Raw genomic sequence first — 14542 nt, 5'->3', positions numbered from 1 at the left:
ACAATGCAAAATTAAGGAAACAAACTAGTGTAGAAGAGTGCATATGTACACTGATTGCCATTTTTTGTCTTAGTATTTGTAATAAATGTATAATCTGTAAAATAGATTTGTTTTTAAATTTTAATTCAAAATATACAGGGAATCCAGATTTGCATGTAAGTCAAAATGAATCTTCATAAGTGAATGATTTTGAATGTAAGCATTATAAATAACCAGCACTATTGCACATTTAAATTGAATTCTTTTATTTTAAATATTCACAGTACAGGAATTCATTAAGCCTGAATAGAACATCATTATTTACACATCCAAGGAATAACTCCAGTGGTAAATCAGTGAAGTACTTACATTGAATATAGGAAATATGATTGAAGAAAGAGAATTCTTCTTACACATACAGGCTCAAACCCTTTATACATTTATTTCTGCCTTGGGATCTTAGCACAGATCGCTGAAGTCACTATTAATTGCAGAACAAAATTTCAAAGAATTATAACTATACAATCACACCATATATTTATAAACCCAGAAAGACATCAGTGGGCCAGAAAAATCCACATTATGATGGCATTTTTAAGGGAAGGAAATTTCAAATGACATCTCCAGTTTAATTTGTGGAAAACACAAGTTTTTCAAATAGCTGAATATACAGATCTCCTATGGCATTTTGCCTTGCATGGCTTATTACAATATTTGCTTAGCTGCCATAACATGTTATGTTATTTACAAATTGAATCAATGAAGGAAACAAAACAGTAGCAAACTAAGCCCATATCAATTGTTCGCTGAGTGCCGTACACCTACAACATCCTGGTCAGTGAAGTTGGCCTCCACACTATCAGCACTGGCTACTCAACTTTGGATTAATGCTTTACCCCAGGATGTAGCAAGACTTAGTAGCGTGACTTTTCACTTGGAAGAGTAGCTGGACTCAACTTTTCTTACTGTTCTACAAACTTCACTGAAGCAGTTAAAACTGAACTTGAATGAACCAAACTTCTGTAAATAAATAAATAAATAAATGTATAAATAGGATCCCTCCTGTTTCAATAACATAGCAATAAAATTACCTTCCAACAGTATAAATGCTTATATTGATGTTTTAAGTCACCGAGTGCTACATGCTAGCCTTACTATATTATGATGAATGACTAATTTCATTTGGGGAGTGGTCATTGGTCCACATATATTATGTTTGGAATTAAGCCCTTTCAAAAGCACAAGTGTATTTTCTGAAAAAAGAACACAAAACAAAAATAAAAACGTAAACAAAGCTTCACCAAATGGAATAATTTCTGTTCTCAAAGACTACTGCAAATTATTGGCATGTAGAGGCTTGGTCTTTGCAGCCAAAATTCATATTTTCTACACAATCATTTTTTTTTCTTGATCACTCAAATTACCAAGAAGAATATTTTCCCCCTTCTCTACCAAGTACACTGATTGGCTGTTCACACTGCCTGGATGTTCTACTTTATTGTCCAATTTACTGTTGTGCAGACCTGGCCTCAATGTTTCCCCTCCCTGGCAGTAGTACTGATTTTGGCAGTGTAAAAAACAACAACAACAACAACATACTATTCTTGATTGTAGAAAAAGCTGCCAGAATATTGTGTTCATAGTATGGAACTGATTAAGATGATATTTTTCACATCTTCATGCTTTTATCATAGTAAATTGCTATGCAGTAAATTGTATCATTTGTCAACAAATGATTTTATTTGTTGTATTTTATTGCCAACAAGAGACTCCAAGAAGAAAATTGGGGGTGGGAGGATTTTACCACATTATGCTGCCAAGAAAACAGCAAAGTAGCATTTTCTATTGGCTCATTAGCACTAAGAATAACATTTTCACTTTACTCAAGTTTAAAAAGAATTTTCGAAAGGACATGAATCATGCACACAGATTGAGACGAAGCCTATGTATGAGTTGGCAGTGTAAATGCCCCCCCCAAAGTTGCATGATTCACCAATGGCATGCAGTTTTTCACCTAATATAACACAACCTTAATATCTTCATATAATTTCTAACACATTTTATTTCAAACATGCACTGGCTACTAAAATAAGATTTTAAAGAAAAGCTGATGTTTGATATAAAATAATCATGTCTTTTCAAGTGTGGAAAAATACTCTACAAAAAAATAAGTAGAAAAGTGGTTTCTGATCAATGTGTGATTTTATCTATAAAAATTCAGATGACTAATTAGTGTGCTTACAACAACCCTATGGGGTCTGCATTGCAATTATACACATACAGAAAGTTAATAGCATTAAACAACTATTAGCACAATGCAATTAAGTCCTTATCAGAAATAACATGAACCTATAAACTGTACATTTGGCATTTAGGTTTCAGAGTATTTTTAAGAGTCTGCTTAAATATGACAGTACAATAGTGCAAATCACATTACATTAATAAAACATACAATTACCACCCAAATAGTTTATAGATTACTGACCTTTAACAATTCACATATTGGCTAGAATTGGCACATTTTGTTTCACCATGAGAGTTTTGACCTTCTTTACTTGAGTATACATTGTTTTATTCAAAGTTACACTTGAACTACATAGGAAAAGTATAGGCTTATGTGTGTCTGTATGTATGTTCTTGAGGAAATGAGATAAGAGAAAACATGTAAAGTCCCCACTCTTCATTTGTAAAACTCCACTACAGCTTTTTTCCTTTAGCAACTGTTTAAATAGAATTCCCAAAGAAATTGCCTGGTAACTATTTTCTCTTCTTTCTTATATCTCCCAGAGCAGTGACGCGGCCACATGGAAGAGAGCAAGAAGGAAAGAAGGAAAATTCTAGAAGAGTGTATGGCAGCTCATGTCTGTGCCAGGCTAACCAAACCAGAGTGTCTAATCAGGAAATCAAGATGTAATAAAAGCTTCTCTGGTGACTCTCATGTAAAGTCCACCACACTGTTGGTAGATGAGAAGTCAGTGGCTCAAAAAAACCTAGCGAATTATGCAGTAGGTTGTGCTATCTGGAATTTGGGCTCTAATCTGTTTACTACTCTTTTCCTACTTTCTGCAGCTTTGTGAACTTGAATCTACATTGACACTTGTTAGCTCCTTACTTTTTTCCTTTAAAAATCTCTAATAAACACACAGGTTGTTTCAGATTCTGAATAAACTACATTATTCCAATGAAGATGATTTTTCTCAATAATTTCACTCCGATAATTCTGACCAGTTGCATTCCCTCCAGCAAACATTCCTTTTTACCTTCATCTTATGTATGATTTAAGGAAACGTTATTTTTATAGTCATGATTACTCCACTAAACCCTGACTCCTACCAAATCCAACATTAAATTAAAAAAAAAAGGGAAAAAAAAGGAAAAAAAGAAGGGAAAAAGTGCACGTTTTTTAAGACTGCCATCAGATAGCTCTAGAGATTTACATTTTTATTTGAGTAAAAAACGATATCATTATTTTCACTATGTTTTTCTATTTCCATTTCCAACACTATATCTTCCAGCACAAGAGCTCTCACTGAATGTAAAGCAAAATGAATTTTTTTTTTGTCAGTAAATTCCTGGTCTCAAGTGTGATAGTCTTTGTCCTTCGATTTATTGTTTTAAAATTATATGTAAAATATTTGAGATAGGCCATCTATTATGTAAAAAAGAGACTTCTACTTTTACATAGAACCAGATATTCTCGGTCTCTTCAAAGCTCTTAAAGAAGAAAACCAGTGCGTGGAAGGCCTTATCTCAAGGTAGTCCCTGGAGACACATATCCTGTCCTACCAGATAGTGAGCTCCCTTTTGGCAAATGGGCCTTGGAGGAGGATGGCATCTTCAGGATTGTCTCATCTGAGAGAATGAATGTGGCTAATGAGGCCAATCCGAGATAGGGGAGGCACTCTTGTAACTCTGGCACATATTTCTTGCATAATGAGTACTACAGGGTTGTTAATTTAGTCTGTGTACCATATCCGTGAGCTTGCTTTTCTATCTCCTGCACCTTCATTAATCAAAATGTAATGCAGCCATGTGCAGTAAGTCACCATAGTTAACATACCTCTGAAAAAAAAATCACTCTTAAAATTTTTCAGACAAAATTTATATTTGTTTTTCACATCAAAATTCCAGCAAGCTCTAATTTAACATGTTATGTATACAACTAATTCAATAATTTGTTATTTATACAACTAATTTAACATATGTTATGTATACAACTAATTCAATAACTAATAATAATTTGGTTGCCAGAAAATTCAGAAAAATAATTTAATTTTTGAAGTTTTCTAAAGTTGTATCTGAAATAAACATTTCTAATGTTCTTTAAAGCAAGACAATTAGGAACTACTTAAAAATACTATTTTGAATATTATTCATTTTTGACACATAAATATAAAAAATTCCTTTAAGTGTACTTTCTTGTTTTATTAAAGTATTTAGAAATTGTGCAAATGAACAGTTGAGATTATTCATGTCAAAATTTTATTTATTATGCAATTAGCAATTAGAGCAGTCTTAATCACAGTCTGGCTAGGAATCATTTTATTTCTGCACCACTAACCAAATACATTCCTGTTTATTGAATTTATACTCTAACATTTTAAAGTAACTTTTAGAATTTTTTTAACTTTAGGAAAAGTAGATGAAGACTTGATTCTGTTTCCTAACATGTCATTAACTGGCTGTGGCTGAGCTGATGTGGTGGATGAAGTTAAGTTGTTGAATATTTCTGGCCCTCTGTCCTTACCAGAAAATCACCTCTGAGAATCTTCCTGCTATTCCATTCTGTGACATGAGCTATGCCAACTAATAATAAGCTAAATTGACTGTTAATTTACTGATTGCTCATAACAGTGAGGGGAAATTAGGCCTACTTGGGTTCCAATTATTTTAAGAAATGGCGTATGTGTTTAGTAATGCAAATAATGCCTATGTGCTACCACTGCCAGCTCCTCACACCCCTTCCATTACTTAGTAATTATAGAAGATGTGAATGCATGCTTCTACACTATATTTATTTGTTTCTCTTCTTCTGAAGATTATTTCTTTGGCTTATTTAAATTTGCAATGATTCTTATAAGCTCTCTGCTTAACATTTTTCTGTTTTAGTACTGAAATTGTGGAAGTAGTTTTTATTCCTCATAGTGATATTTTATTATAGTAAATTATTTTAATGGAGCACATTATCTATTCACTTAAATGTCATTTAATTTGTCCTCACAGAAAAATCCACACTGGGAATATGGTACCTCTACTTTACGGATGCAAAATCTGAGGCTAAGAGGAGTCAAGTAACTTGTCTACAATTAGGGAATGGCAGGTTCAGTTGTAGATCTGTGGTCACCAAAAGCCACATACTGCAGTTGGCTCACTGCTATATGTCAATTGCAAATGACTTTTCCACCCTTCAAGCAAGGACTTTGGGACATGGAAAAGAGGTATTTTTAAACATATACAGTGAATTAGCACATCAGCAGATCAGAAGCATAAAATTTTATGGCTGTAAAAGATCTTAGTAATTGGATAGTTCAGTCTTCGTGTTGCAAAATACAAACATGCATTGGGAGCCTAAAGAGAATGAGAGATGCATTTTTCAAGGTGTGTAAACTTTTCTTTTCCAAATAATTTCTCCAGGCCAAGAATTGAGCAGTCATTTGTATGCACTAGTGGTTTCCAGAAATGGCCCCACATTAGTATCACCTAAAGAGTCTTTACAATTGTTGGTCTCTGGGTCCCATTTCAAATCAATCAGATCAGATCTCTGGAGCTGGGGTTTGAACATCTAGAATTTTAAAGCCTCTCCAAGCAATCTATTTATGCCTCTAGGCCTGAAAAGTATTGCTATGAAGCAATCACAACTTAAAAGAAGATTTTGAGACTGAAAATACTGTGCCCCAAATCAAGGCATTAGCCCATACCACATTCCTGCATGACATAACTAGGCATATAGAATGTCGTGGCTCTTAAAGTAGAGAAACACTTTACTGGCATACCCAGGAAGATTCCAGGTGAATTAACGGTATTAGCTTGCTTCAGTTGAACAACAGAATACACTCCATTTTATAGGTGGCTATGACAGAGACCTGATAGCACATCAGAACTATTGGGGGAGATTTTAAAAATACAGATTCTAGCTTCCATCTCAGACCCAGAGAATCAGAAACTGTTTCTTGTTAATACTTTTTCAAATGATTCATATGCAGCTGACCCAGGAAGTTCCAAAGACATATGTATGTTTGAGAACACTGGCTTAGTTAGGATAGCTTATAAACTATAGCAGGGAGCAGAATAACTTAGGAAATGTATTAAAAACATGTGGGGTTTTTTTTGACTTGTTTGAAGAGAACTGAATGAGCAGGGTCAAGGAATCAGTATTATTCATAAATACATACCTCTGGTGATTCTAGGTCTGGTGACCCAGGAACCAGGCTTTTCAGTTACACTGACAAAGACTGCTGACATTGGAGAGATTCTCTTTAAATTCTTTACAGTATTTTCAAAGTAGATTAAATGAAAAGATATATAGTAAGTATGAGTTAAGAATAGCTAAGTTGTTTGGATATATTCAATCTGGCTTACTCAAATTATGCTCCCTGTTTTAATATCATCAGGGGATTTGAAATGTGCCCCTACTGCCTCCTTGAAATTTTTGCATTGATAAAAAGTTTTAAATTATTGTAACAAGAATGCGGATGGTATAGAAAAATCTATAATATCTTAAAATAATGCTCCTTATATGGTTGTTTTTCTATAGGCAATTAAGGTCTCAGTGAGTAGTGAACACATGAGTTACAAAAGACGAGGTTAGAGAACAAAGGGGAAGGAGTTAAAAGAAGTTTAGTTAATTGAGCGCTTGCCATATTCCAAGCACTGCATTAAGTTCTTTCCACATATTAGTCTAAATATTCAGTTTTATACTTTAAATGTATATTCAGAGAAATGAGAGGGAAATCTGTTTGAAACATTTACCTCCAAAAAACGATGCAGTCATTGGAATTTCATTTGCAAATACATGCATATTGTCAATTTAGATCTAAGTTGAGAGAGTAACAGTGCCAGAAAGAACCTTGCAAACAACAAAGTCCAGAGAGGTTAGGTGTCTTTCTCGAAATGAGTTTGTTGAACCTGTAACCCAGCCTAGCATTGTCATGTCTGGTTTGGCAGGCTTTCTCTCATTTTTGTTTTGTTAACTGCTCTATCTAGTGCTTATGAATATGGATGCATTCAATATGAATTACTGAGAGGGAGAATACTTTGGATAGTAGTTGAGCTTACCCATTTGTAAAATGCTACAAAATCTTTAGATGAGAGACATCCAGAAAAAAATACCATTTTAATTGACTGATGTCTGCAGTACAAAGGAGTGCAGTTAGGGAGGAAAGAAACTGCATTTCTCTCTGTGCATAGTTTGGTAATAAATATGTGCCCTTCACAGTGTTTGCACTTTATATTCTCCTCAAATACTAATTGTTTTTCCTATTAGAAACAGTTGATGTTCATGTTTGGATAGAATGTTAACATGTTCCAAATCCTTTAAAATCCCCCTTGAAGTGGTGCTAAGATGTAGTAAGATTGGAAGGACATAAAGCCTTCCCTTGTGGGACACCTTTGTGGGCGGATCATTGGTTGAGCATTTGTGTTCAGCTCAGGGGTGATCCGGGGTTCCTGGGATCTAGTCCCACATCAGAGTCCCTGTAGGGAGCCTGCTTCTCCCTCTGCCTATGTCTGCCTCTCTCTCTGTGTCTCTCATGAATAAATAAATAAATCTTAAAAAAAAAAAAGCCTTCCTTTCCATCCAATCAGTAACCTGAACAAAGAAATAAATATAGAACATAATCTCTAACTGGTACCAATAAGCTAGAACTGTTCTTACACTTTTAAAAATTCTGCATGGCCTCCAATGCAATTTCTAGTCATTGAACAAGTATTTGTTGAACTCCCTCTCTGTCACAGGCACTGTGCTTATCTTTTAGATGCTGAAGTTTTTATATTTACCAGTTTGATTGTAATTAATTCGTTACAAAGTTCCCCTAAATGAGATCAGAGTTCAAGGGAACTCAAAGATATGGTTAAGCACAAGGTCTTAATGGAAGGACCTAAGCCTTGTTTTGGTAACATTACTTTATGCAAAGACATTTTCTAGGTGATTACCTTAAGACTCATGGAATCTAGTTTGAAAATAGGCAGTAAAAAAGATATCAATAGTAGAATTTCCTATTCTTTTCATATTTAACCTCCAATTGGAGGCAAGAATTTAAAGCCCCAGCAAATAATTCCTAAATACTCTGTCACTTTATATCTCAAGTACTCTGAGCTTTCTAAGCCTTCACAACAAGAAAACATTTCTGCATATTCTAGGATTATTAGGACTTATGTAGTAAATGTAAAAATTTTAAGATGATACTGGTTTTTCACTAGGACAATTTTTTTTTCAGTTTCTACTTCATATTGTAAAATTTATGGCTGTCATAAAATATGACTGTCATGTCTTTTTTTTAGAGTTTAATAGTTCTGGATATGGAGAACTCAGTATATATTCTTACTAAAAAGACCTATAATAATTAATATATTCTTACTAGTAAGGCCTACAACAATTAACATTTAAATATTCAGATTATTGAAGGCAATAGATTTTTGATATTGTGGAATAAAACTTTTTAAATGGTCTATTCTGTTTTTAGATCCACAGTTTATCCCTTGGCATCATTATTTGTTTTTATATTCAACAGCAACCTAATTTTGTTGAATCCATATTCATTCACCATGAGATATCCTTTAAAAGAATTGCAATCCACAGGATTTATTAAAGGAGTGCCTGAGAACCATATGCTATCTTTGAATATTTCACTTAAAATGTAGTGAAAGCCCATTTCCTTCTGCTAAGGCTCAACTTCTAAAATATTTAAAACAGAAAGAATGCTAACAAGCTTGATGTTTTATTTACTGTATACTTTTTAAAAAGTCAAAGTGCTTCCACATAGAGTGTACCATTCCATAGGCCCTAATTAGACCAATAAGGCATTCACATTTTTAGGAATTGAGACATACTTTTATGGTTAGGTGAGAATTCAATGAAAAAGAACATAGAATTAAGATATATAGCACCCTTACATTGCTATCTTACTATGTCACTAGCTCTGCGTGTGTGTGTGTGTGTGTGTGTGTGTGGGTGTGTGTGAACATATCTCTTGAATAAGTATTATCTATGGATCTGGTTAACTCATAAGCAGAATAGAGGATTGGTTTGTAAACATTGCTATAATACCATTGGGCCCTAAAACTTACAGATAAATGGCCCCAGAACTGATGGGGTAAGTTGACTCATTCTTTTTGGCACTTCAAATTCAGAAAAGTTTTTCTTCTGGGACCAGGTAATGGGTTTTCAATATACAGACGTGCCAGTTAGTCACCATTATTGCCTTGGCTTGGATCATATTATCAGCATGTGATTATAGTCAGTTTAAAAAAGAGACCAAATTTATAGTTGACAGGGTGGCGATGCCCTCAAGTTTCTCAGTTCTTTGAAATCATGAGAGCCCACCACAGCCAAGATGGGTTGTCATGATACTGATCCTTTTCTGCTTTTAGAAACCAGGTGCTTTCTAAACTTACCAGCCATGCAATTTGTTTAGGTCCCTATACTTTTTGTAAGCCCAAAAGATGACAAAGTAAGACTAAATGGATGAATTAGACTTTTTTAATCTGATGAAATAAACGTGGGTAAGGTCTGTCCTTATCCATGAGGGCATCCATTTCTTGATGCATTATGGTTAGAAGCGATAATATGGAGAGAAACTACACTGGGTCAAATGAGTGAAGAAAGTTTGCAGCTCAGAAATATTTGAGTTCCTGAGCAATTGGGGGAAATTCCCTAACTTATTTTCATTAAATCAGCAGTGACATATCCACTCCATTGAGAGGAGTATGTGCATAAACATAGACTTGAAGAAAGCTTTCATATATTTCTCCACTTAATTGTAAATTCCTGGAGGGCAGTGATAGTACCTTGTTCATCTTTATCTCTGCTTAGGGTATTGCCTGACACAACATGCTGTTCAACATGGGCAAAGAAATGAACCCGAGGATCAAACAGTCCTTCATCTAACGTCAGAATCTTCCTCTGCTCCAATCCTTCTCATGCTCCAGACAGTTCATTCCTACACAAGGCATTCTGGGTTACGGGACATATCTCCTACTTACTGAACTCAAGTTTGCCTCTATCTAGTTTCCATTTGATGTAGAAGATTGTGGATTTGTGTTCTGCTAATTTTAACATGTAACAGGACTGTTAGAATGCAGTTAGATTCAAAGGATGTCATCAGAACTTTCCAATTCTTTTGATGGGTTTTGGCATGAATGGAATAGTCATTAAAGATTCTTTTGGGAAATGCTTTTCTTGAAGAATTTTTAACATCCCATCTTTTCTCACCTATGAATCTCTGCTTATATCCAGCCCTTAACCTTGCAGAAGAAAATTGCTGTATAGCAACTGCAGGTTCAGGGATGAATTTTCCAAAAACTTAGTGTTTAAGTTAATTTTGGTTCTGTAAAGCCCTGAGGGCCATAGTCACATGCGCTATATATGAGTAATTACTAAAATGAAATATAAATCATCATCTCCAGTTAATTTTTCTAGGCTAGAATTGTCACTTTGTTGAAACAAACAAAAATTTCCCCGTGACTTTGAATGACATTCATTTATTCATTAAATAATGCATTGAGATTGAATTAGCATTGTGTGTTTTCTATAGATCCCCACTGTGTTATTTTAACATCTTATATTTAATACCTTGATGATAATTTTATTTATATTCTTTCAAATGACAGGACAAACTCTAAAATTTTATGTCTATTCATCCACATGGTAAAATGAAACTTTTAAATATTGGGGCTGGGGGAAAAATATTTTAAATTGATATGTTATTCAAAATTGTATATAACTGTACCACTTATAAATATGATGTGTATCTATAAACATCCTTTTCTTTTGTTTGAGGAAATTATTTATTATATAATAAGTGTAAGGATTGGGAAGAGAACTGTTCTAGGTATTCTTAAGTGTTTTCAGGATTACTTCCCATGTTCTACAAATCCCCCCAAATTGGATATTTAAAAATACTTGAATAATTTAATTTAAGATCATGAGAACGAGTGGCTGCATTTGCAAGTCAGCTTAATGAAAATAAATGAAAAGTCTAATAGCTTCCTGAATAAAACAGTTCTGCTTCACTATCTTTCTTATTCACTACATGAATAATTCTTCCTTCACAAAAAATGTGGTAAACAGGTAAAAAGTAGCTCAAAAGAGATAGTTATGCACTTTGTTCACTTTGAAGTCAAAGAGGTTAGAACTCAATTACAAATGCTTTTCCTTTGTTACATTATGCAAACTTGGAATAGAGGTTATATTATTTAGTGAAAATATTTCATATTTTAAGATATGTATCTTCATCTCCCAAATAGCTTAAATAGCTGATCAATGTAGAAACAACAATCATATCACAAACTTACATTACAAACAACTACCAAAATGTGAAAAACAATGTTTGCAAATGGTAGCAAAGAATAAATTAATTTTCAGTGCACATAATTAAGTATATACAGGATAATTTAAAATCAAAAGGAGTGATTGCTAATGCTGAGCTCTCAGAAATCTCCATCAAAATATACATGTTACCCAAGAGAGAATGATAAAAATAAATTGTGACACAAAAGCAGAATGTTGTCTCTCTTCTTATCCTCAAAACTTGGATGATAGCTCATCAAAATAATTTTTCCAAGTGTGCAAATGATGGAAAACTTTAATTCCAAAACCATTTCTCTAAATTACCAACAGATTTATATTCTTGATGCCTTTTCACATGATCACAAGCCAAGCATGCATGTGATTCCCAAAATCGTGGAAGATTCACTGTGAAATCCTTCCTCCAGTTAAAGTAACTAAGGTATAACTTATTGTTTTTGTCAACTTCTTTCAGATACTTCGCTAGCTCACTGGGAGAGTTATAATCTTCCACATGAATGAATGAATCTGCTGGAATATAATTCTCGTAATTTTCCCTAGATGGCCCCAGAACAACAGGTACAGAGCCAGCTAGAAAAGCATTGTAGAGCTTTTCTGTGATGTAATCTTTGTGGATTGAGTTTTCAAAAGAAAGATAAAATTTGCAAGTAGATATGGTAGGAATCAAATTTTTATCATTCACATACTCTCCAAATGCTTGCCCATATGTATGGATTTCAATGCTTTTGCTTAGCTCATTGTAATACTTGACCCTTGCATGCTCAGGGTTCCAGTTACTTACAACCCAGCACACTAACTTCTCTTTGCTTGGCACTTCAAACACGAAGGGGTTTGTGCTCACCGTCAAGAAGCCATAAGGCACTTGGATATCTGAGTCACGGCGGTAAGTCAGAGTCAAGTTGAAGAGGTGTTCAATACCACTCTTTTGGGGCGTGTGAGTTGGTGATTCCAAGTTCATCCAAATCCATTTCTGGAAGGGTGGCCTAGCCTGCTGAGGTAAGTTAGTCAGATCCCAACTGATGTCTCGGTGATGGATCAGAACTGCATGAGATTTGTTGTATAGAGAACGGTCTGTTGTGAGATGGCATCCTTGGATGTTGAACATTGCTTGGCAGGATGTAAGGTCAAAGGTCTGCCCAAATGGCCACACCCAAATGAGGATAGTAGTTTCATTAAAATAATCAGTTTTGGTGGAGAAGAAGTTTTTCATTTTCAGCACTGAGCTGGCTGATTCCATTGGACTGAAGATCCAGCTGTTGGTGGGCTTGATGTAAATGAGCAGACATGCCATGAAGCAGCCCAGGATAATGCAGACGATTAAAAATGGGCGGAGAATTCCTTTGGATGCTGATGTCATAATTTTTTCTGTGAAACAGAAAGAGAAAGATAGAGGGATAGTAGGTAGGGGTAGTGATGAAAAGTTAATCATAAATATCGGTACATCTCAAAATACACTTACAAAATCAATTGCATTTTCCTGTTTAGTTTTATTTTTTAAAAAGTATTTATCTATTTATTTATTTGAGACAGAGAACAAGCAAGAGACAGAGAGAGCACCAGTAGGAGGAGGGGCAGAGAGAGAGAGAGAGAGAGAAGCAGACTCCCGCTGAGCAGGGATCCCCAAGGACATAGAGCTCCTGGGACTCCATCCCAGGATCCCTGGATCCAGAGATTCCGGGATCATGACCTGAGCTGAAGATAGATGCTTAACTAGCTGAGCCACCCAGGAGTCCCCTCTGTAGTGTTATTAAGCCATTGAGAGAAGCGTAGCTTTTATTAAGCCAAGAAACTGTTTCTAAAAGGAACTTTCCCCTGAACTCTATAAATAGTAAGGGAGAATTTGTCAAGAGTGGACCAGCTTACCTTCAAGCTGAGTTGCATTTTTTTTCCAATGACATCTTTATCTGTGATATTTTTATTTGCTTCTAGAAAGCTGGCACAAAGACTAGCGTCATCAAAGCTATGACTAAAATTTTTAGAACTTTGAAACCATATCAGATTTGTGAACATTCCCCAGTTTATATAATCACTTATTTCCTAGTGCACTTTTTATGATTGTAATATTACTTTGCAGTTCAGATGGAATTCTTTAGAAAACCAAACATTTTAAAGAAAAAAGTTTTGTTTTAGTTTATTGGCGTAAGTTCATCTTCACTGTCAAAAATGCATTACAATAGTCCTCTTGTAAAAAATAGCAACTTGTGTTTTTTCCTTTTTTTTAGTAAGTACTCTGATGCAAAAATTTGATAAATTAAAACCTCTTTTTATTTTCCTTATAATTTTTCTTGTTTACTTTTACTAATCTGTTACTACACCCAAGATCTGCTAGATTGTGATAATAAAATGCTCTAGTGGCATTAGAAAAACATTCTCACTTATGTGGTATCAGGGCATTAAAAAAAGTTTTTCTTAGCATTAAAATATTAGTATAATAAAGATAAATGGATTCTCAAAAGAAAATTATATTTCAGGGAGAACAGTATTGATTTTGTGATTTATAGCATATTGCAATTAAAAAGATGAATCAAGGTTTTTAAATTTTTTTAATACAAGAGTCTTCAGGGTTTTTCCTCTTTGACATTCATGTTTTCTCATGAATATGAACACAAATATAAAACATGTGTTTGCAAAACTGTCTTTTGATCAAATTCTTACTGATCTTCTGAAACCCATTATTCTTCTCACCAAAATAATGCGCTCTATCAATTTCAGATTCATTAAGATGTTTTTTTTTCATTAAGATGTTTTTAAATCTTGATCAAAAGCTAGTGTAGAAACATGAGGCAGTTCCTTCCAGAAAAAAAGAGAGAAATTGTTCTTTAATTACCTAAATTTATGTGAATATTTTTTTAAAAATCACATTTTTTGTTGTTGTTGTTATGTAGCTTTTCTTAAAGCATAAGAGATTCCTTATGTAGTTCCCTTGATTTTGTAATCCAAAGAATCTGGATATTGTATTCTGGAGCACTCCCAGGACAGAATTATTGGATTTAATGACTGTGACTTAGCATCAAAGTTAGTTTCAGCCTGTCCAGTCAA

At 34.2% G+C, this 14542-nt stretch overlaps 1 protein-coding gene across 10 annotated transcripts in view; it reads right to left on the bottom strand.

Annotated features, from left to right (window-relative positions):
- Window positions 1–228: 228 nt before the first annotated feature.
- The window catches only part of FUT9 (fucosyltransferase 9), a 203790-nt gene continuing 189476 nt past the window's right edge, over window positions 229–14542 (bottom strand). For all 10 annotated transcript variants that reach the window (XM_072737565.1, XM_072737618.1, XM_072737569.1 and 7 more), the window contains one exon: window positions 229–12868. In XM_072737565.1, the coding sequence (XP_072593666.1) occupies window positions 11781–12868 (1088 nt within the window). In that variant the 3' untranslated portion in view covers window positions 229–11780. The remainder of the gene's footprint in view (window positions 12869–14542) is intronic.

The sequence above is a fragment of the Vulpes vulpes genome, chromosome 1, assembly GCF_048418805.1.
Source record: "Vulpes vulpes isolate BD-2025 chromosome 1, VulVul3, whole genome shotgun sequence".
Lineage (NCBI taxonomy): Eukaryota > Metazoa > Chordata > Mammalia > Carnivora > Canidae > Vulpes > Vulpes vulpes.
The sequence above is the reverse complement of the archived record's forward strand: the minus strand, read 5'-3'. Positions and strand labels throughout refer to the sequence as shown.